General features: G+C 35.1%; 1 protein-coding gene across 8 annotated transcripts; it reads left to right on the top strand.

The window, feature by feature from the left end:
- The first annotated feature begins 975 nt into the window (after window positions 1-975).
- Window positions 976-22,673, top strand: LOC123536931 (DNA damage-regulated autophagy modulator protein 1-like). Of its 8 annotated transcripts, none has more exons than XM_045320442.2 (7): window positions 976-1,132; window positions 4,707-4,805; window positions 6,407-6,528; window positions 7,481-7,671; window positions 8,584-8,770; window positions 10,014-10,093; window positions 22,021-22,670. In XM_045320442.2, the coding sequence occupies exons 2-7, from the start codon at window positions 4,735-4,737 to the stop codon at window positions 22,234-22,236; spliced, it is 867 nt and encodes a 288-aa protein (XP_045176377.1). In that variant the 5' UTR covers window positions 976-1,132; window positions 4,707-4,734; the 3' UTR covers window positions 22,237-22,670. The 8 variants fall into 8 exon arrangements, with proteins under 8 accessions (XP_045176377.1, XP_045176378.1, XP_045176379.1 ...); XM_045320443.2 differs by having other exon boundaries at window positions 10,014-10,161; window positions 22,021-22,189; XM_045320444.2 differs by having other exon boundaries at window positions 10,014-10,177; window positions 22,021-22,143.
- The last annotated feature ends 1,763 nt before the right edge of the window (window positions 22,674-24,436 follow it).

The following is a 24,436-nucleotide window of genomic DNA, read 5'->3' as shown; positions in this document are numbered from 1 at the left end:
GGATGGATCATTAAATAACGGGCAGGGTCAATTTTTAACGTTGAAAATTGATCAGTCATCCGTTGAAAAAGGACCCAGGGGGTCAATTTTCAACGGGGTCAATATTTAATGTTACACTGGCCATATCGCCAGTGTAATACTTTAATAAGTGTCTGTTGATTTGATCACGAGTGATCAAGTCAGCAAACACCGCAGGCCTAGCTATAGTTAAGGAACCAGAGTGGGAGCAATAATGGCGGACAGGTTTTTGAACATTAATTTTTCACTTGGCATGGTCAAAGAGATCTTAATTAACTTCCTGGGGCCGAAATGCGACTATAGGCGTTATGTTTTCTACCCCTGTTCTACTATAAGCGCGTTATCAGGACTCCCCAGGACGGCGACTGACGAGTATAGTCGCGGCCCCGAGATCATGCTGATTGCGTCACATACTTGTTAATTTTTGATAATCCTGACAAAAGCAAAATTATTTTTCATACTGGTTATTATTTCTTAGATGTTATAATTACTAATTGTGCTAATAATTAGTTCCCTTGTTAAAATAAACGTTTATAATTATGCGGTCATGTAAAGGAAATAAAAAAGACGAACTCCGCTGTGTTTCGTTCATACTATATTTCAAAAAAGTAAAATAATGCCGTCGGCCAGAGATCTTTCTTAAAATGAAGAAAATATTCATTATCATGCTGATTCTGACATATCAGTTCCGTGGGGTGATGATTCCGACGATGAAATTCTATTATCAGAGAAACGAATGGCCGGAAAATGTTCAGTTTTAGAAGGCTGAAATATTCATACACTTATATCGCATACGATACAAATGGATAAAAATAACACAAAAAACATGTTTCATAAAATACAAAACATGAAAAATACAAAAATGTATGTAAATAAACGCATGTTTGTAAATTTAATAATTATTCTAAGATGGATGTAAATATTACAACTTATCCGCCTCAGCGCGTGTCACAAAACATTTGTGTACAGGTTTAGAAATAGATTATACATCAAAATAAACCATCGATATTCACACAAAAACGGGTGTAAATTTTAAGTAATGCTGATGTAAATATTCTGTGTTAATAATGTATTTCTGTTCATTGGAATTTAATGTGTTTACATGTGAAAAAAGGTAAGAAAATCAGAAATGTTCAAATATTTATTAAACGCAATAGGTATGTTAAAATTGATAAAATTTCGAAGTGAAAATATTATTCTATTTGGATATAAGCTACAGACGAAATTGGATATAAAGATATTTGTTTTAACTTTAAAGATTTTGTGGTTTATTTTAATTTACACGCAAGTTAATGATGCTTCTCTGCATGATTTCAATTGACTGCATGCGAGTGTTATTATGATAAGATCATATACTGTTCTTCGACGTCAGGCGGTAATTCTTATCTCGCCGCAGCAGGTATGTTACAATATCGGCCTCAGGGAGTTAAAGCTGGTTTCTGTTTAAATTTCATGTGGATGTCTTTTTGATATTTTGGTATAAAAAATGAGAGAGGAGGTTGTATTTGGTGAAGTGAAACTCAGTTTTAATATGAGAAGTACAGCAGTGTGATTTTGATGTGATTTTACAGTAAGCAAAAGTGACAAGAGATATCTCTCTTAGAAGATACATGACCCCTACTTTTCTTTTCATTTTATATCAGTTTTATCATAACTCTTTAAAATGAGGTAAGGATTTGTTCTCGGAAATAGGTCTAGCTATGTTTGGTAGCTCTTTAAAAATGTCAGTTTTATATAGAATATATAGGGAATAATATTTACTGGCGTGTGACCTTCAATAAGATAACGCCGGTTAACGCGGTGATACGAGATTACGCGAGACTATCTCCTGTTGCGATTCTGTGTATTTTATACTTCTTCTTCTTTGATTTAACCTGATACCATATAATTACAAGTCGAAAGATTTCCTGCGGCCAGAAGTTATACAGATCAGAAATTGTTATGGATGTATGTGTGACCACTCAGCCTTAAAAGTAATTTAACTTATGGGTGAATAGCGTACTTGTTTTTTTATATTATACCATTACGCTTTAATGTAGGAAATATTACTCCATTCTACATTATTTACAAGTAGATCTATGAAATATGTATTTCTTAATTCTGAAAAAGTTATTGTTTTGAGCAGAAATAACAATCCAGGAAATTGAAGAGCAATTAACACAAAAATCCTTATGCACAACTAGGTATCACTATTGATCATTGCTGAAAGTTGGAATAAATTATATGAAATAATGAATGAAGAATTCAGGTCACAAACATTTCTGTATATATCATATAGAATGCCAGCTATATTGCAAAAACGGCGTTCCATAAATGCGATAAGCCAATCGCATATCGGTAAAAAGTCACGTGAAACACTACTTATACCTGCAATCAATGTTGCATGATAAATGTTTATCATTGAAAGTAATTATTATATGTGCATTTTAGCGGCTAAAGTTTTCTACATGTTTTTAACTTACTCGGTTTAATTTGTACAAATAGACTACATATTAACGTACTGCTAGACAGATCAGTGTAACAGACTATTTAACAAATAGCAACTTTATTCCAAGCACTGAATGTCATGTGTTGAATCAGCATGTTAATCTATTCCAGGACCTTTAGAATTACTTCTCACATTAAAGATGCATATACGTCTGCTCAGCATCTATTTAATGTCTAACAAACAATTTTAGTTTTAGGTCGATGTGGAATTGCCTTTTCTATTCCAGACTGTAGAATTATCGTATTTCATTTCAGACCATGTTGAATAATCCTACTTCATTTCAGACCATGTGGAATTATCGTATTTCATTTTAGACCATGTTGAATAATCTTACTTTATTTCAGACCATATCTTTTCCGCAGCCTTAACGTACTAAAACGTATTAGCGTCTGATGGCCCTTTCACGCTTCCGTAGAAACAACATTTATTACACGAAACTTATTTTGAAAATATTTCTGAAATGTCTAGGTCTGCAGCTCTCAAATACGGTTATATCTTACATCTGAGGCATATACTGACACTCTCAGACAACATCAAAAATGACATTTTGAGCGATTTGATGATGTTCCAAAATTATCAATGTACCCTTGGTCCGTTACGGACCCCTGTGGGATTTGTGTTTATCCAGAGTTCAAATATTTTTTCATAGTTTAAAAGTTGACATGCTGTACTAAAGCCCAGGTAATTTCAATTCGTAATAAAGTGCTGAAAATTGGCTCCCCAATAGCAAAAACAAAAAGAAAGAAAAAGTCCACGCGCATACATTTAGACGGGGTGACCCCTGCGCGTGACCCCTGATTATCTACGAATCAAAATGCGGTTTTCGTTTTCAAGTTGAGCATTTCTACTTTCATTTTATTTACTTCCGGAAATAGCTGAATGTCGAGTGACGTCATTTTCTGTGTTGTCAAAAACATACATATGCCTGGCGAGATTGCATAAATATGTGCTGGCCGTCCTAAGGTTATGGAATTATCGTATTTCTTTTCAGACCATGTTGAATAATCCTACTTCATTTCAGACCATGTTGAATAATTCTACTTCATTTCAGACCATGTGGAATTATCGTATTTCATTTCAGACCATGTTGAATAATCCTACTTCATTTCAGACCATGTGGAATTATCGTATTTCATTTCAGACCATGTTGAATAATCCTACTTCATTTCAGACCATGTTGAATAATCCTACTTCATTTCAGACCATGTTGAATTATCGTATTTTATTTCAACCATGTTGAATAATCCTACTTCGTTTCAGACCATGTGAAATTATCGTATTTCATTTCAACCATGTTGAATAATCCTACTTCATTTCAAACAGGAAATTAGTTTTTATTTTCATTTTAGATCAATTAACTTATTTTTGAATGCGGACTGCGCTTCAAATTCAGACAAAAACAGATTTATGTTAGTTTACTTCAGACTTACGTTGACTGTGCATGCTTATTTCATTATGAAACAAGTTGAATATATATATCTCCTTTCAAAAAATTGTTGTATCATACAATTTTATGTTGATTTCCTACATTGTAGGATTACATATGTACATTACAAATACATTGTAATTTTGAATCGGCCTTGTTCCTTTCAAACAGGTATGAATGAAACTTCATCTATCCCACTCCATTCGTGCAAATAGAAAATTATGATCCAAATTGACATGACTCTTGACTTTGCATTATTACATTTCAGACCGACGCAAAATTTTCATTTTAGCATTTCAAACTTATGCAGACTGACTTTATTAGACCCCTACTAGAGCCACTTTTGGGGACAATAGGATTGCGCTTTTCTGTCCGTCCTTCCGTCCGTCCGCACTCTCTTGTCCAGTCCACAACTCTGTCATCTATCAATGAATTTTATGGTATAGTACTTCATAACATTTATCTCATTTTCCCACCACTTTAATTAGAAATTTCTTCTATTACGATAAATGTTATAAAAAACTGAAGATTTCTATAGAAACAAATTTGAACCCAAACATTGTGCGTTATAACATACTGTATATATAGCACAATATTGCATATACATTATTGACTTATATTAGATTATAAGGTAATACTGCAGTTGAATCAATAAGTCAGACATGACAATACCTTTCATTCACTTGTTTCAGTTCAGTTCAGTGCGGGAACTGCGTATGATTTCAGAAAATATGGGAGCAGCTTTTTTCATTTTAGAATTCATTTCTTTTTCAGACTAATGATTACTTGAGAGCCGGGGACCATGCTTGAAACTACACATCACTGGTTGCCCATCATAATTGCATTATATGCACCCTTGTCTTTCATTATTACGTAAGATTTTTTCTTTTCATCTTTAAAGAAAACATAAATGAGAAATACAAAAAGTGTGCACTTTAACATCAATAATCGTGTTTTAACAGTCTACGTGACTTTTCGGTATCGTTCACACGGTAAAATTGATTAGATTCAGGTAACATTTTAGCTAATGTATTTTCAATTACTTGACAGATTAGTGTCAAAGACAGGAAAACAAAGACTTTCTTTGACACATTTTTAACGTCTGCCACACATTCTCCATACCATCTTCGAACATTTGGTCCGTGACAAAACATTTTTGTAAAGTGCTTGAGAAAAGTAGACATTTTGTATCGAGGAAAGCACTTTTCTTCCTGTCTTTGACATTTTACATATTATTCAAAACAGTCAAGTAATCAGGAAATTATAAGCAAATATGCAATTCCTAAAAGGTTCTGTAAAATCGGATTTCCAATATTCGCTATTTTAATTTCCACCAATCTATTTTGTATTGAACCAGTCAGACGACTCGTTTCAACAAGCGTTTGGCTAAAAGGGCCTGGACTCAGATTTTGGCTCAAATAATTTATCTTAAGAATAAAAGTTTCATTATATTATGAACATAAGAACATGAGATTCTGTTTGTAAACTATCTTTAAAAAGGTGAAATCATGAGAAAATCAAGCCCGAGTCGGGAATCGAACCCCGGGCCGCCTCGGCAATAAATATGTTCCTGCCTTCTTAAAGGAACACGTTCTTATCGATGTTAAAATATCAAGGTTTATAATTAACGCAGTTTACCTACGGTACCCCTTACAAACGCTTTTCAATTCTGAATGGAAAAAATAAGAAAAACAACTTATTCTCATGTGATGATGTGTTTCTATAAGTTATAAACCCGTCATGTGATGGTGTGTTTCTATAAGTTATAAACCCGTACATTTAAAACTGGAATCCCAGGTTAAATATAGTTTTTTTTAAACTTCCCCTTTCACTTTCATAATGTGAAAGTAAGTTAATTGGAGATGATTTTAATCAGATTGAGCAAATATATTACCTGAATCGAGCTATGTTACCGAGAGGTCACGTGGGTTGGCCACCCTGTAATAAATTTTAACAGGAAGGTATAATACGTATAGTCCTTCCAAATTTTAATAACGGCGGACGTCAACTGTCATTGATCATGTTGATTGAATGTTTCTGTATTTATACATCTGGGGACATCATATGTTTACGTATATGATAAACGTTCGATTTATTTCTGTATTTATACAACTGGGGACATTGTGTGTTAACTTGTATGATAAATATTATTTATACATCTGGCGTCATCATATGTTTACGTACATATGATTAATGATTGTTGTTGTGTTTTCTGTATTTATATTACAGGGGCATCTTATGTTAACTTGTATGATTAATGTTGTTTAATACAACTGGGGATATCATATGTTTACGTATATGGTATATGATAAATGTTCGATTTGTATCTCAATTTATACAACTGGTGACATAATATGTTAACGTATAAGGGTAAGGGTTAGAGCTATTTGTATTGTTTCTACGTTTTATCAACTATGAAAAACGTTATGTACTAATTAATGGTATATACACTTGAAACTATTTTCATATTTAAGATACTCAATAGCCGTTGAGAACAAACATGTTGAGCCCGGCTTCCCATATATCAGTTATACTGGAACGAGACCTCCAGAAAGTTGTGTGCTCGGTCAGTTGCTCAACATTGGTGCTCTTTTAGGTATGTCTAGTGAATTGTCATGCTTATTTCTGTCTATCACTAGGTGTCACATTCATTTGAGTCTTTCGCCAAGTATCACATTTATTAAAGTCTATAACCAGGTGTCACTCATTTTAGTCTATTATCATGTGACACTTATTTTAGTCTATTACCAGGTGTCACACTCATTTCAGTCTATTTTTATGTGACAGTTTAGTCCATCACCAGGTGTTACACTCATTTAAGTCTATTATCATGTGACACTTATTTTAGTCTATAACCAGCAGAGGTCTACCATGGTTCCCCGGATGACGAACTTCTGATGGATGAGAATGATAACCAGGCGTCATACTCATTTCATCCTGTTATCATGTCACTTATTTTAGTCTATCAACTGGCGTCACACTGATCTGTGTCTATCAAAAATATAACACTTATTGGTGTCTAAAATAAGGTGCCACATTTATTAGTATTTCCTCTGCAGAACTCGTGCATTTTCTCGATACAAAGCTAATAATCTGTTATTGTTCATTTATTATTTTTTATTTATTACTCCTCCTGTATAAAGATTACACATATAAATACTCTTTCAGACCATAGACATTCGGCACAATTGTTTTGTCCGTAATGATGCTATATATGATAAAAAATCGACAGCCCTGGACCCAAAAATAAATCCAATACCCATTTACTATATACTGATCGATTAAAGATAAACAGGTCAGCAGTGTTGCATGTCACAGATATCTTCGTTTCACGCTCTGCCATTTTTCGACCAAAAAAGGTATGTCCAAATATCCGCATGCCAACAACACCCTACGCATGTATCTTTCAGTTCACAGGTGCATGTAGATAATTTTCATGTCGTCGCTCTGTTCTGAGAAATAAGTTTTAGATAAATTGACAATGCGCTACTGAGAAACGATCGTGGCTATGCGAATGTCACGACTATATAATACATTATTATTTCCAGCGGGCGTTATAATTTACACAAGATATCGTCAAAGTCGGTTCCATTTTGAGAACAGCGAGAACATCCAGAACAGCCAGAACAGCAAAAACAGAGAGAACAGCGCAAGAAAATATTTATTGCATTTAAACACTGCCGCTTTCATTACTGGGCTCCTTACAATATTTGGTGTAAGCTTAGTCGGGAATTTCCAGGTAAGTCTTAAAAGTGGTCAATCTCATTTTAGAAACATTCAAGGCATATTTCATTATTTCTGTGTGAGATTTATTAAATGAACAAAAAGGCCAATTCTATATAGTCTGATCAACAGATTCATGTCTAAATGTATGTTTTATTGTCTTTTATATCGTCTTATAATATCATATGTAAAATATCAAATAAAATCTGTAAAATGATCCTTTGGAGGAAAAGAATGCAAACATGCAGACTAATAGCAGACTCGGTTTGATTGAGTCTGTTCATGAGAGGCAATGAAATGTACAACACCCCTCACGCCCCCTAGCACCGGTTAAAGCGGCTAAAATCTACTTTCTTTTTTTTTTATTTCAATGTTCCTACATTCAGATTTAATCCTGGTGGAAAGTTGAATTACCAAATTTATTCTTAGGTTGATACGCTCTATTTTAAAGTTTTACTTTAAATAGAAAAAAAACTATTATATATGCACATCAAATAAACTCGAAGAATGTGTGCTTTTGTCTGTTGTCTCTGCGTTTTATACGTGTGTTTTGTAGATGTAGTTCATGGTGTGTTTGTGTAAGTCCTGTGGGTGTAAAGTGTGTGTGCTTTGTGTTTGTGTTTTTGTGCATGTTTAAGCAACTCGACTACACTATTTTTCCTTTACAGCTTTTTTTTTATTGTCGACCTTCTTGGCGATGCATGGCTCCATGGCTGTGTGTTGGATGCTCTGTGCTTCCGGGAAATCTACCCTTACCTTTCATCTTGTGTATGTGTTTATGTGCGTGTTTTGTGTATGTGTTTATGTGCATGTTTTGTGTATGTTTTTGTGTGCGTGTCTTGTATACGTGTTTTGCGTGTGTTTTGTGTATGTTTCTTTATGCGTGTTTTGTGGTTTAAACTAATGCTTAATTTTCTTTATGTTTCAGTCAACAAATATTTGGGAAGTCCATCTACTTGGTGCTTTTTTGGCGTTTGGTGTGGGTTTTGTTTACATGATACTGCAGACAATCATTTCTTGCAAGTCGGTCTCTTTTAAAATTCCCGGAAATTCTCTTTACATCAGAGGGTTTCGGATTGCTTTGTGTGTCGCTGATTTTGTGTTACTCATTATCTGTATCCTTTTTATAGCAGATACGCCCCTGTACCCTAGATCTATTACATACTGAGATAGTCCTTTTCACACGCGAAGCCGTTTAATTTAGGTGGGAGACGCCCATGAGCCTCTCAGAAATTACCAGTGCCTCGACGGAGATTCGAACCCCTGACTTTTGGATTGTCAGTCAAGAGTGTTACCACTAGTCCACAAAAAATAATTAATTAGTTAAAATTAAGCCAATTTAGTCTTGGTGTTTGATAATGTGGTTTCTTTGTTACTTTGTTACATATCTTTTACACTGAATTATCAATTTCATAGTGAAAATATCAGAATATACTTTTTAATCTCGGGCCAAATGGTACAAATTTTGAATGAAATCATTGAAAAGACACAAAACAAAAAAAAAACAAAAAATAGTTGTGTTACATGTAAGATATATTCCGCTCGTAGATTTAAAGTTTTAAGTTTTCTTCTTTGCAAAGCCACGTATGAAAATTGTACATCTTAGTGATCACGTGTTCGTCTCGTGATTACGCGAGGAAAAATATAAAATTTTCAGTTCATACTGAAACAATCAAATTATCTTTTATCTATACTTCATATGATATAGATTAATGTTAAATGACCAATAATGATTATGAATCAGTAAATGTTGATCTTATCAATAAATGCACCTCGAGTATTCAGGAATGGCATTATGGGTAGGTTATGTAGTAGCGCTTGTTATTAAGTGGCACGTGAAATGAATAAGTACATGTTCTCGTATTTGAACCATTTACACCAATATACATATAGATCAATATTAAATGAACCTACTATATATAATATATCGTGTTTTCCTGTTAATTGTATGGTTGCAACATTCGTGTTTGTAAAGTATTACAATAACCAGATATCTTAAGAACAACGGAATATATGTGACTTTGGTCTAAATCGGATCCAATTTAATGCCGGACTCAATTTAATGATGGGCCGAGTTTAATGTTAAACAAAATTTAATGTCGGATCGACTTCAGTGACGGATCCAATTTCATGTTTGACCCAATTTAATGTCGTATTATATTCAATTGTCTGACCCAATTTCATGTCGGATCAAATTTAATAGCGAATACCACTTAATGTCAGACCAATTTTAATGTCGGACACAGTTTAATGCTGGGTCCGATTTAAGGCAGAGAAATATAGAATTCTTTAAATGGCCAAATCTTGTCACATGCACCCCTTTTTAAAGATCATCATCACATTCTTAACATCATAAAGGTGGAATAGCGGCTCTTCTATCCACATCAAAGGGTCCTGGTCCTGGTAAATCCACACTACACTGGTCGTCGGATGAACCTGTAAGTTTACACTACTTCCGGTTGACGGATTACTTCCGGTCAAAAAAAGAAGATGTACACAGTACTGGGTAAACGTATATCAAAGTTAGTTATGAATCAAGTATAATTGAAATAAAACAATAAACACGTACATTTTAAGTAGGTGTACATCTTCTATCGGCGGTTTCCCTCGCCAATAGGCTAGCAGCTTCGCATTGCACGTTAATGTATTATCACATCCACACATGAATGGACAAAAGTGTTGTATGTTAACTATATATATTAATCATTTAAATTTACATATCTTATAACTTACTGAATGTATAATACACTGCTTAGCACCTTTCGTACCAAGATCAGCTATGCATTGGTATCTCTGAGTCTTGACCTATTGTGCTAGAATTCCTGTATATGCGACACTATTCTATTCTTTCCAGTAAGTTTTCTGTCAGTTCAAATTATATGCTGCAAATATTGAGTGAGATATCATAGGCGAAAGAAAAAATGTGACAAGGTAAAATGTAAGAAGTAAAGTGCACCTCCATACAAAATTCATGTGAATAAAAAATGAAAAGAACTTCAAAGCAAAACACATAGAAAGTTTGAACTTATGGCATCAGCTTAAGTCGAGATGAATTCAAATGGATGCTAGCCAGTCGTTTTGTGCGACGCTTGATTGTCTCCCTTGATTGTCAGACGTCTTTTATCTTACTGTCAGCGTCATAAAATACGTTTATTGTACGGAACAAGCCTTATTTTACTCACTTCACTTCTTCCTTTAATCCTTCACTGATACATACAATATCCATAATGATTCTTGTTGTCGGAAGTAAAGGCCCTGAAAAGGCATATAAGTTAATGATTGGACTGCTGCAAATCCGGTAGGTATCATGCCCATGCCGATACACGAACGTTGCATCGTTACAATATTATTTTCGCTCAATTCTTCAAAAGTTTGCTTTCACTGAATTCTGTTATGCAATTTCATAGGCCTACACCATTTGAAATTAACTTTGCAGCATAAAGAGTGCATTTACGCTTAACTTTAAATATCTATGTGAATATTGTATAGTGCTAGTACGCTTACCAAAACGCATGTCTCCTCCCAAAGTATCATAAAGTTACCCATTCACATAAAGTTACCCGTTCACACATTTCGGTAAAAATGAAGAGCATTTGTTAAAGATTGCATTTTATAGATTTGGCTCTTTTTATATACTTATTAGTACATACAAGAAAAAAGGGTTATGTGATGCATTTAAAATGATTTCAAATGTATTGCTTATTACAGCCGTTGACTTCTTTTGTCGCATACATTTTGATAGCAAACTATGTGAATGAATAGCTGTAGATCTTGAACCAGTGTCGCAAATCTAAGTTTGGAGACCAATCCATATTTCCAGCAGCTGATTGGTTGATAATGATGTCAAATTTGAAATTGACCAGTGGCAAGTTCTTATTCCGCGACTGGTCTCCAAAGTCAGTGTTACAACCTTAGAGCATGCTGCTTCCACAAGCTAGGCTAGAATTTACGTATATACACATTCTTCTTCTAATTGCCTGTGATATACATCCAAATCCTGGTCCTACCCTTTCTGACTCAAGCCTTTCCTTAGATATATCTAGCTCATTCCTTAACATAACTAACTCTGGTCTTAGCATTATGCACCTAAATGTGCAGAGTTTACTTCCAAAGATAGATATTTTCCAGGTTGAAGCCCAGCCTTACGATATACTGGTACTCACGGAAACATGGTTTTCAGATACTACCACTAATTATAGTATTCTTATTCAAAACTTTGATGTTCCTTTCAGAAATGACCGGATTGGCAGATTAGGAGGTGGAGTTATTATCTATATTCGATCTGGCCTCTGTGCTACCCGTCGTCAGGACCTAGAACTTCCGGGTCTAGTGGCGGTTTGGATAAAGCTATCCTACCTTCACAAAAGTCTTCTAGTTGGAGCCTTTTATCTGCCACCTGACTCAAACAATGACTATTGTACACGTCTAGAAGAAAATATAGACAGAGCTCACAATAACCAAAATAATACAGTCATCTTGGGTGATTCAATATAGATGTACCAAATGATTAACCTAACAAACTATCTAGACTTTTGACGTCTTATAATTCAGTACAGTTTATCTCCGATCCCACTCATTTTACAGAACATTCACAGTCCACAATTAATCTTATATTTGTAAACAATCCTCAACATGTTATATCAAGTTTTACAGCAGACCCATTCATACCAGATCTCGTAAGATTTCATTGCCCTATTGTTGTCGTTTTTAAATTCCAGAAACTCAAAAACGTCTCATTCCAACGGAAGATATGGAAATACGACCAAGATGAATTCGATAGTTTTCGTGGGGAACTAAACCAAACCAACTGGGATATATACTCTCTTAAATAATGAGGACCTAGATTTAGTCGCAGAAAACTTTAATAAAACAATACTTGAAGCTGAAGCTAAAGTTGTAACTGTGCGCCCTGCAGATGTACCGTGGTTTCACTCTGGAATTCGAAAACTTACAAGACAAAGAGATTTGACTTTTCAAAAAAGCAAAGATACGTAACAACGAATCTCTTGGAGCAAATTTAAAAGTAAACGAAATGAAGTCACAAAAGAACTAAGAAAAGCCAAAATGATTTTAAAAATAAAATTAACGACCAGATTAATCACGAAACAATTGATGTCAAAACATGGTTTAAAATATCTAAGTAAATCATGAATAAAACCAAATCATCTACATTACCTAACTTGACCTAAAATTGGCAAAATAGCATCAGACGACAAAGACAAAGTTAATATCCTAAACTCCTTCTTTTGCAAACGAAAGCAACAACTCAACACCAGACAATCCCGACCAACCGCCACATATCAACAATTGACGAAAACAACAACTCAACACCAGACAATCCCGACCAACCGCCACACATCCTTGACAATATACACATTTCAGAACAAGATATTAAGGACGCAATATCCTGTGGCCAAGACTTGGTCAGTCCTAAACTTTTAAAGGAAGATGTCCAACCTTAGCAGCACCACTCTCTCTATTTTTCAATAAATTACTTACCAGGTCTTATTTTCCTTCAATCTGGAAAGAGGCAAATATAACCCCGATTTATAAAACAGCCAATCCGTCTGACCCACAGAATTATCGACCAATATCCCTTTTAAGTTGTGTTGGGAAGCTCATGGAACGGTGTATCAACAAACATTTTGTTAATTATCTTACCCGGAACAAACTTCTTAGCAGTTACCAGACAGGGTTTATACCTGGTGATTAAACATCTAATCAGCTTGTGTATATTTATTAGGGATGGGAACAAATATTCGAATATTCGAAAATCGGTCGAATATTCGAATATGAAAATCAAATTCGAATATTCGTTAATTATTGTAATCATTGATTTAGGGCAATAAATAAATGCTAATTCTACAGAATAAAATCGTTTGCTCTGTCGTATTTTTATTCCCCCGCCACAAACGGTGGAGGGGGGGGGGTTATAGGAATGGTCTCCGTCCGTCCGTCCGTCCTTCTGTCCTGCCGTCCTTCCGTAACATTTTGTGTCCGCTCTGTATCTCCTTAACCCCTTGAAGGATTTTCATGAAACTTGAGTCAAATGATCACCTCATCAAGACAATATGCAGAACCCACGAGTCAGCCATGTCGGTTCAAGGTCAAGGTCACAACTCAAGGTCAAAAGTTTGAGCCTTCCATTTCGTGTCCGCTCTATATCTCCTAAACCCCTTGAAGAATAATCATGAAACTTGGGTCAAATGATCACCTCATCAAGACAATGTGCAGAACCCATGAGTCAGCCATGTCGGTTCAAGGTCGAGGTCACAACTCAAGGTCAAAGGTTTGAGCCTTCCATTTCGTGTCCGCTCTGTATCTCTTAAACCCCTTGAAGGATAATCATGAAACTTGGGTCAAATGATCACCTCATCAAGACGATGTGCAGAACCCATGAATCAGCCATGTCGGGTCAAGGTCAAGGTCACAACTGAAGGTCAAAGGTTTGAGCCTTCATTTCGTGTCCGTTCTTTATCTCTTAAAACCCTTGAATGATAATCATGAAACTTGAATCAAATGATCACCTCATCAAGACAATGTGCAGAACCCATGAGTTAGCCATGTCGGTTCAAGGTCGAGGTCACAACTCAAAGTCAAAGGTTTGAGCCTTCCATTTCGTGTCCGCTTTGTATCTCCTAAACTCCTTGAAGGATAATCATGAAACTTGGGTCAAATGATCACCTCATCAAGACAATATGCAGAACCCACGAGTCAGCCATGTCGGTTCAAGGTCAAGGTCACAACTCAAGGTCAAAGGTTTGAGCCTTCATTTCGTGTCCGCTCTTTATATCTTAAAACCCTTGAAGGATAATCATGAAACTTGAATCAAATGATCACCTCATCAAGATGATGTGTAGAACCCATGAGTCAGTCATGTCGGCTCAAGGTCAAGTTCACAACTCAAGGTCAAAGGTTTAAGGCTACCATTTTGTTTCCGCTCAGTATCTCTTATACCTCTTGAAGGATAATTAATCAACTTGGATTAAATGATCACCTCATCAAGACGATGTGCAGAACCCATGAATCAGCCATGTCGGCTCAAGGTCAAGGTCACAACTCAAGGTCAAATGTTTGAGCCTTCCATTTTGTGTCCGCTCTGTATCTCCTAAACCCCTTGAAGGATTTTCATCAAACTTGGGTCAAATGATCACCTCAGCAATATGATGTGCAGAATTGATGTGTCATCCATGCTGGCTGCTCACTGTCAAGGTCACAACTTACAGTCAAAGGTTTGAGCCTTCCATTTTGTGTTCATTCTGTATCTCCTAAACCCCTTGAAGGATTTACATTAAACTTGGGTCATATGATCACCTCATTAAGAACTCATGAGTCAGCCATGTCAACTAAAGGTCAATGTCACAACTCAAGGTCAAAGGTTTGAGCTCTGTATCTCCTAAACCCTTTTTAGGATTTTCATGAAACTTGGGTCAAATGATCACCTTATCTAGACGATGTGCAGAATTCATGGGTCAGCCATGTCAGTTCAAGGTCAAGGTCACAGCTCATGGTCAAAGGCTTACCATTTCACTTTCCATACCAGTGGCGGAGGATTTAGCTGTCTTTCAGACTGCCTTGTTTATCGCGCGTCAAACGCTCTCCAAATAACAAGAAAATAGCAATGCATAATTGGCAGGGGCCACCGTTACGGATTAACAGTTTGCAACAGGCGTAAATGTGTCAGATACATGTCAAAAGATGTCCAATTAACAAGAAAATTGCAAAGCATAATAAGCTGGGGTCATCGTTACGGATTAACAGTTTGCATTGGGCGTAATTTTAAATGTGATACCTTTATATCTTTTGTTCATTTTAATTGGCGCCTGTCTTATGTAACAAGTTTTAGAATTTTTTTTTTCGAAAACCATACAAAACTTCTAGATACTGCCGATCTTTTTACAATATTTTGAACAAAATTTCAGACCGTCCGCAGAATCGGTTTTCATCCGCAATCGGCCGTATTCGAAATCAGTTTTAAGTAGTTTATAATAGACTTTGTCGGGTGGGTTATGTGAAGTCTGACTGTGAACACCGAATGCGGACTGTCTAGGGAGCGTTTCAAAACACATTTATTCATTTATTGGCTAGTTTTGGTAAGCGCCGTTTTTTATAGTATTTCTTTTATTTAACGGCAGGCAGTTTGCCTAACCAGTTTCCCTGGATTAATTACCGGTACAAGTTAACCCTTTCTCAGCAAGTGACTGTTGCTGTTTTTTCATGGAAAATGTTAAAATATAACGAGCAAACTATTTTTAAGTTGCTTTAACATTGTGACAAGTCACGCCCATTAACTGTGCATACTGAAATTAGTCTGATCGGAGACCATGTAATTACAGTTTGATTATCATCTGAAGTTCACTTTAAGCTAGTGTAGAGATTTTTAAACTATCAAAATGTGTACCCCAAGTATAGATGAAGCCGTCCATTCATTTTCAGTGACTACAATTATGTGCTTAAAGAGCGCAATCCTAAACAAATTATCCTCTTTTTAACATTATTTTCTCGACAGTCTCTTTTATACATTAAAGTGCTCGTCAATCTATAATCATGCTTGAGAGATATTTAAAAAACGATTTTTCTCCCTTCCTGATAAAATAAACCGGCCAAGTTAACTTATGTTAACTAACAACAAAGAAACATATACTGCAAGGGCGTAGCCAGAGTAGGAAGGGAGGGGTGCGATCGCACTCCCTTTTCGGCAAAGCTTCCATTTTTAATTATATCAAAATACCCTTGAATGTCCTTTTTGCGGACCGCTTCGCTCGTCAACTTGCCTATATTTACTATTATTGACGCTGTAACCTTTATATATAGTCTGATGATGATTTTTTATATTATAGAATATGATTTTTAGAAAGGTCAGATCATTACTTTTATGCGAAACTGATTATGTATAACTATTTACCTTTTATTCGAAAATGATATTAAGAGTAATAACTCCATAAACAATATTTCGAGCGGACGTGCCAATGATATGCTCAACAAGGCTTTGTACCAAGCACTTCCTACTATCATTGAAATCTGGACTAGAATTTTGAAATGAAGCGTTGACATAAATTTCAAGCAGGATTTTCTCCCTATAAATCTACCTCGAGTAAAAAGAGGTAATCCCAAAGCAAAGAAAATGATTTTCCCCAATTCTTAATTTAACATTCCCAAATTAGTGTTACGTTTTAGGAATTTTGCCGGTTTAAAATAGTTTCGCTAATTTGTATGTTTATTTTGGTCATTAAAAACAGTTATACTTAAAAAATGATAATCTCATCCAGTGATTTGTCGTTGAATAAATTATTGTTTGGAGTTCAGATGCGCCCTCGTGATATAATAATACGCATCTGAACGACAAACAATGATTTATTCAAGAGCAAATCACTAAATGAGATATATTGTTTCGATTCTAACACGTTACCAAGGATTTTTAAATACATCCTTGCCAACATTCATTAAATATTTGCCCGTTTTCAATCGGTTTCTTTTCCAGCGTTCCGCTATGCCATTTGACGCCATGACGTAATAATTGTGACGTCAGAACAGTGATTTGTTGTATAATAATTCACTGTTTTCTGCCTTCTTTGTTTAATAGGAAAATGAATTTGATCGTGTTAGAATGTTTAACAATTACTGAAATGCAGTACATTAATATTTTACACAAAAATATCTTTACACAGATTTTGTTTATTTGCATTTTTTTTTCAAATAAAACAATTTTCTAGAGCATTTTCCTAATTCCACTGGTGTTGATGGCGTTCCCAAAATGATGAAAGAGGACCTGTCTACATAATTTTTATTTCTAATAATAAAGTACAATTAATTCGTCAAATCGTTCAACATACAATCCATACCTTATGAATAATATAGACCCGAAACTATCATTCCTAAGACGTTTCAGTCAAATCACACAAACAGTATACTAGGAGAAGTAGTCCGAACATTTTTTTCCGTAAAATGAATAATGGACATCAATCCGGAAAAAATGTTTCGAGCAGTATGTACCAACAATATGCACATCTTATTTCAATAAATCCCTTAGGCTTCAATGAAATTTGGAGATGAATTACAGAAAAAATCTCTTCATAGACTTTATGTAGGATAATCAAAGGGCCATTATTCAGTACACAAGATCATTTAATTTAATATGAACCTCGTAATACATGCTCAGCTAGAATTTGAACGGATCATTCCTATGAAATTGTTTTCAAATCCTGCTAATTATAATTAATAGCAGTTCGGACAAATTTCATTCAAAAACTACTTTTAAGTGACCCTAACTCCACAAAAAACGAGGATACGCGCAACAAGGCTTCATAATATCATTTCTGTGAAGTTCCGCTTAAATCCAAGCAGAGGATTTTGAGAAGCTAGATACGGACAGACGGACATATGACGAAGGCAGAAACACAATGTATCAAATGAAATGGGAAACATAGTTTATGAAACTTTTGTAGAATTACTATCTTTTTTAAAAAAGAAATCTTATTCAAAGTTCGTGTATATTTTGGAGAGCTCTTGATAAAAAACTTTACTCGTGTTTGGTTAAAACAACTCTTCTAATGTCTTATGAGAACATTCCTATACTAACATTCATTTAAATTATCCCAAATGATTACTTCCTATACAAGCATAGAACATAACCAAGACTCAGATTCATTCAGTAGGTTTATTTAATACCTGAATGACGTTCTGTCATGAACAAAGTCAGGTACTGTAACAGTGAATTAAATACAAGTATGTCCTGAGAAGACCCCCCGGATTTACAGCACATTCACAGTTCATTGTCCACATCAACTTAAGCCGACAATGTCTATTAAAATCAAGAAATAATATATGACTGATGCAAAACATCATGTTGAAAGAGGTTTAGTCTGCCTTACTTTCTTTTTACGTGGAATGAAAACTTTCAAAATGGCGGCGACACGTGCTTAAATGGGACGACCTGCTATTTTTAGATTTAAATGCGACAGTCTAAATTATAATCGATTTGTTTTTTTTGTATCATTTAGAAGCTAAAATACAGAATTAGGTAAATATGTTTATCATTATACTGACAGAATCGTGAAATAAAACGCTAGAGTCGGCGGATTTAGGGTTAGGGTCGGGTTACCCGAAACAAACATTTTTTAGGCCTTATTACGTACGATGATTGACCCTTTAAACAAAGGAATACATCGTGTTTATGCCAATCACTTACTTAATAAGAATTTAAAGCTTCCATTAAAACAAACCGAATATTCGAATATATTCGAATAAGGCAAACCGAATATTCGAATATTGATTTGAGTATTCATTCCCATCCCTAATATTTATCATGACATCTGTAAGGCAATGAACGAAGGCAAGGAAGTTCGAGCAGTATTTTGCGATATATCCAAAGCATTTGACCGTGTTTGGCATAAAGGTCTCCTGAAACAATTTCCAGAGTGTCAAAAACATGGCTAGTAACCTTCAATCCTTCAAAGACTGATACATTCTCTAGGTAAACAGTCAAGCCAGTACACCCTGATCTGTATTTTGATAATGTCTTGCTACAACCTGTTAGTACTCACAAGCATATCGGCCTAATACTTTCTGAAGATTGTAAATGGAATGCACACATCGCAAACACAGTTAGTAAGGCCTGGCAAAGACTCGGATTCTTACGCTCTCTTAAACATCTTTTAACTAGACAGAATCTTGAACGTTTATACATTACTTTTATCCGCCTTTACTGGAATACGGGGATGTTATATGGGACAACTGCTCCGACTACTTAAAATCTGAATTACAATCCATTCAAATTGAAGCTTTAAAGATAATTACAGTTGCAACAAAATATTGCAACGTGGAAAAGCTCTACACTGGTACTTGGATAGAAACTTTAACTAAAAGACGTAGGAAGCACAAAGTTACCCCCTTTATAAAATGAAAAACAACAACTCCTAATTATTTAAGCAGTCTAATTCCCTTACGTACCTAGCACAGATTTGACCTAAGACAACCCGATAGGTTACCATTATTACCTTGTAGAACAGAACTGTATCGAACATCCTTTTTGCCCTCTGCAAACATCATCTAAACGAAAATAACAACTCACAACCCAACGCTGTTTAAAATCGGTCAGCGGAAGCTACAGATACTTCAAACACGCCTTAGATTGTCATGTAGTGCACTCAAACATGATCTGTTTCGGCGTCCACTCATTGAATCTCCTTTTTTGTAGCTGTGGCTAAGTGGAGACAGTAAGTCATTTTTAACATCCTGTCCTAAGTACACACAGCAAAGACACAACATCTTGACTCATCATCCTTGTCCATTGACAGCTGAGAACGTTCTGTTTGGTAACGAACATTTAACTTATGATCAAAATAAACTAATAATACTAAAATCCCAGAAATTCATAGAAGCGAAAGGCCGTTTTGACTCTGGTTAGGTTGGCGATGGGATTGTGTCATTAAGAGCTGGAAAAAAACAAAGACAAATATCAAACAGGGAATGCCACGTACCAAAATCGCAGCCTCCCCAAAACGAAACCTACAGCACGCAGACGTGCACACCACAAACACACACATACACATATACGTGCACACACACAAAGCCAACACACGAGGACAAAACGAACAAACAAAGGAACACACACATTAAGAGCTGAACCTTTTTCTTCATATTTTTCTTTTCTTTCTCTCCCCTACTCACTCCTGTGTAATTTTTACATATTTTCTATTATATGTACATACATATGTTTCTTTTGATTTCCTTTTTGATGTGAACTTGTATGTTCAATCTGGCATAACAAGCAGCTTAATATGTATACTAACTATAGGAGAAGGACACGATAAGTTACATTGTAACTTTTTTCCTAATCCTCATTTCATTTGTAGAAATATTGTATCATGTTATGTTTATTTGAATAAAAATACTGTTTAAACTAAGAGACCCGAGACCCGAATACATAATAAAGTGAGCAAATTTAGATATGTATATTGCATTACGTAATTTGTTTATTAATAAAGTTAGTTTAAATTAAATTTATAAGTTTCTAACGATACGCTTCCTGATTAAAGATGAATTCCCATTGTTTTAAAATATAACCGTAATGAACGTCTAGTTTTATTTCGTAGCTCCTACTTTTTATGTGCATGTGTACTGACTTCTTTCCCTTAATTTTTTCTCCTTTGTACATACTGTAACTGTCTCGTGTATGTGGTGTTTCATGTGTTCAAAAAGAAACTTAAATGCGTAACAAAAAAAAAAGGTTAAGCAGTACTTCGATATTCGATCCAGAAAGTTTGAATTCTCTATTTTTATTGGTTACTTAACAATAAAAGAATAATAGTGAAATATTTGGTATTGATCAATGTATTGATCGTAGTAAGTGATCATTCTATAACTGTTTGTCTATATATCAATACAGGCATTAAAGGGACTGGGCACCATATTTTGAAAAATAATCTTCCTTTAAAATTGAAGATTGGTCATATTATGAACATTAGAACATGAGTTCTTGTTTCAAAAGTATCTTTAAAAAAGCTTATTTAAGAGAAATAAAACTTGTCTGAGTCCGGATTTAAACCCAGGTTGCCACAGCAACAAAACCTTTCCTTTCATCTTGACAAGTACACAACGGAGGAATTCGTTCTAAACGACCGTTTAATAAATGTTTATAATTAATGGAGCTTACCTTTATTACCCCATGACAAACGCTTTTCAATTTAAAATGAAAAAATAAGTAAAAACAACAAATTCTCATCTGTTTCTGAGACAAATAATCTTTCAGTGACCAAGTTGCAAAGTCTTCTTAGGAAATATAGTAATAATTCCCTGATATCTTGAAAATTTCTTTTTTCTTTGTTGTCATACGATCTGGAGGTCTGTCCCTTTAACGTGTTACACAATCTTGTCAATATCCATGCCAACTTGCTTTGCGTTCGAATATTCAGTAGTAAATATATTTGAATATATTTGAATATATTTGAATATTCATTTAGATTAATTGTAAAAGGTTGTTTAAATTCAAAGATATTAGCAAATTTTGTACAAATATTAAGTGAATGCTGATTTTCAAAATTGTTAATTATATACACTTATTATATAATAAACTAATTCGAATTCTTAGTTTTGATCATGTAGTTATAACCTTTTTAGCTACATGATGAATAAATTATAGTCTGTCATGGTTTGTGATGTTTATCTTATTGTATGCATTTTTGTAAATTATGCAACGTTAGACTTTGATAAACATCTTACAATATTTTTTTTTCAAATTTAATTTATTTGAGAATATGCTCGACCATAAAGTTATAACTTGCAGGACATGTCTATTTGTGGTTGTCATTCATATGATTGTTGGTTTATTATCTGTGATAAACTATTTACTTTATATCACTGTCAGGGATATGCGGAACATCTGGTAGCATCAATATCGCAATGGTTGGTAGCGTTCACCACAGTGATTTATTTTGCTACGTTCTACGAGGAATTCAAACATTTCCACATGAAACCACCGGAAGTCAGCTACATCGAACCACCGAGATCAGACTGGTGCCCGTGTTCATTCTCTATGTTTCATAAATGTAGACAGGAAATCCATTCGGCCGGGAACGACTAAGATAATTGATAAATAGACAGATAATCACGTGACGTAAAATAATCTTCAGAGGGCATAACTTTGTAGAACTGACCACTTGATCCATTAAGATAGGGGAGCCATAACGACAATCGGCAAATTACGTATTCTCCATGTGCTATTTCGGCATTCTCCGTATTTTACGGATGGCAGTGGGCGTATTCAGATACAATAGTACTAAATAGGTAACCAAGCAGCAGTTCCGGACTAATCGGTTAATGGCGGAAGAAAAATTCCTCAATTTTTCCAAGTTAAAGTGGCATTTTCATGTTTTATGTCAGTCAGTTCCTGTTTTCATTTAATTGTGGACCTATACTTAATATTTTGGTAGGATTTTCAAGAAGATACTTTTTATAGAAATGTAAATGAGCCGTGCCATGAGAAAACCAACATAGTGGGTGTGCGACCAGCATGGATCCAGACCAGCCTGCGCATCCGCGCAGTCTGGTCAGGATCCATGCTGTTCGCTAAAGTTTCTTCAATTCCAATAGGCTTTAAAAGCGAACAGCATGGAGCCTGATCAGACTGCGCGGATGCGCAGGCTGGTCTGGATCCATGCTGGCCGCAAACCCACTATGTTGGTTTTCTCATGGCACGGCTCAAATAAGCCTTATTACACATGTGTTCATACCCACATTTTAGCTGTCAGTTTGGAACATATCCCATAGTATCGACCTGTCAGACAGAAAAATATCTCTTAGAAGATACTTTACTCCTACTTTTCTTTGTGTTTTAGTGGTTTATAGGTTATTTAAGAACATACGGCTAGATCTAGTAATCCTTTCTAAAATGGGCTTGGTTGTGTATTACAGCTCTCAGAAGATTGTAAATTATATGTAGAATATATAGGAAGTTTATTTACTACTGGTAAGGACCGTCTACGATCGTTAACGATGGAATACGCATATACATGTATACTGATAAAAATGTGTCAAAGTAGTTCCCCTTAGTATTTGTTTGCCAATATTACCGTTAAACAAGGTAAACAAGAATATTTTCATGTAACATTAAGTGTATGATTATATCTCAGTTTCTGCGCAAATGTATCACTTTGTTACAGCCTATAAGATTATCTTATTCACATTATTTTCGAAATCGTTTCTTTTTTATGTAAATATTAAAGACATGACGCTTATTCCTCACATATCACTTGTTGTTCGTCTGTTGTTTTGTACATCATTATTATTTTCGTCCTTTACCCTTCGAAGAAGGGGGGCATATTACATGTTCATGTTTCTTGGTATGTCGGTCAGTCGGTAGATCATTATGTTTGAGCCTACAGCCCTCAAACTTTACAGGATGATTGTTTACCACTACTGTTGTGCGAGTGGTACGTCAAAAATTAAGGTCAGATTAGACCTCACGTTTTTTAGCTAGTTATACCCCGACCAAACATGTTTGGGTGGATGGGGGGTGGGGGGAGGCTATATAGAAGTCAGTTTTGTCGCGTCCCGTCCCGTCGGGTCGCATCCCGAAATCTATTATCTCAGTTACTACTGTATGGATTTGATTCAAACTTAAAATAGATGTATCACCTTATCACCCACATAATGTGCACAAGGTGCATAACTCTGACACAACTTTTCATGAATTATGCCCCCTTTTACTTTGAATTTAAGGTTAATTTTGATGCATTTACACTATATTTCAGTTATTACTTAATGGATTTAATTCAAACTTAAAATAGATGTTCCACCTTATCACCCACATCATGTGACACAAGGTGCATAACTCTGACACCAATGTTTCATGAATTATGCCCCTTTCAATTAAAATTTAAGGTTAATTTGATGCATTTTCACTATATCTCATTATTACTAAATGGATTTTTAGCTAGTTATACCCCGACCAAACATGTTTGGATGGGTAGGGGATGGGGGGAGGCTATATAGAAGTCAGTTTTGTCGCGTCGCGTCTCGAAATCTATCATCTCAGTTACTACTGTATGGATTTGATTCAAACTTAAAATAGATGTATCACCTTATCACCCACATAATGTGACACAAGGTGCATAACTCTGACACAATTTTTCATGAATTATGCCCCCTTTTACTTTGAATTTAATGTTAATTTTGATGCATTTTCACTATATTTCAGTTATTACTAAATGGATTTAATTCAAACTTAAAATAGATGTTCCACCTTATCACCCACATCATGTGACACAAGGTGCATAACTCTG

Source organism: Mercenaria mercenaria, chromosome 17, assembly GCF_021730395.1.
Source record: "Mercenaria mercenaria strain notata chromosome 17, MADL_Memer_1, whole genome shotgun sequence".
In the NCBI taxonomy this organism is placed as follows: domain Eukaryota; kingdom Metazoa; phylum Mollusca; class Bivalvia; order Venerida; family Veneridae; genus Mercenaria; species Mercenaria mercenaria.
The sequence above is the reverse complement of the archived record's forward strand: the minus strand, read 5'-3'. Positions and strand labels throughout refer to the sequence as shown.

Bases quoted from the DNA above. Each gene is read 5' to 3' on its own strand.
- LOC123536931 (XM_053528367.1), top strand. From the start codon at position 4,735: ATGCTTGAAACTACACATCACTGGTTGCCCATCATAATTGCATTATAT. The intron at 6,529-7,480 runs GTATGTCTAGTG...TATTATTTCCAG, and splicing joins CAACATTGGTGCTCTTTTAG to CGGGCGTTATAATTTACACA. The intron at 8,771-10,013 runs GTATCCTTTTTA...AACATCATAAAG, and splicing joins TTTTGTGTTACTCATTATCT to GTGGAATAGCGGCTCTTCTA.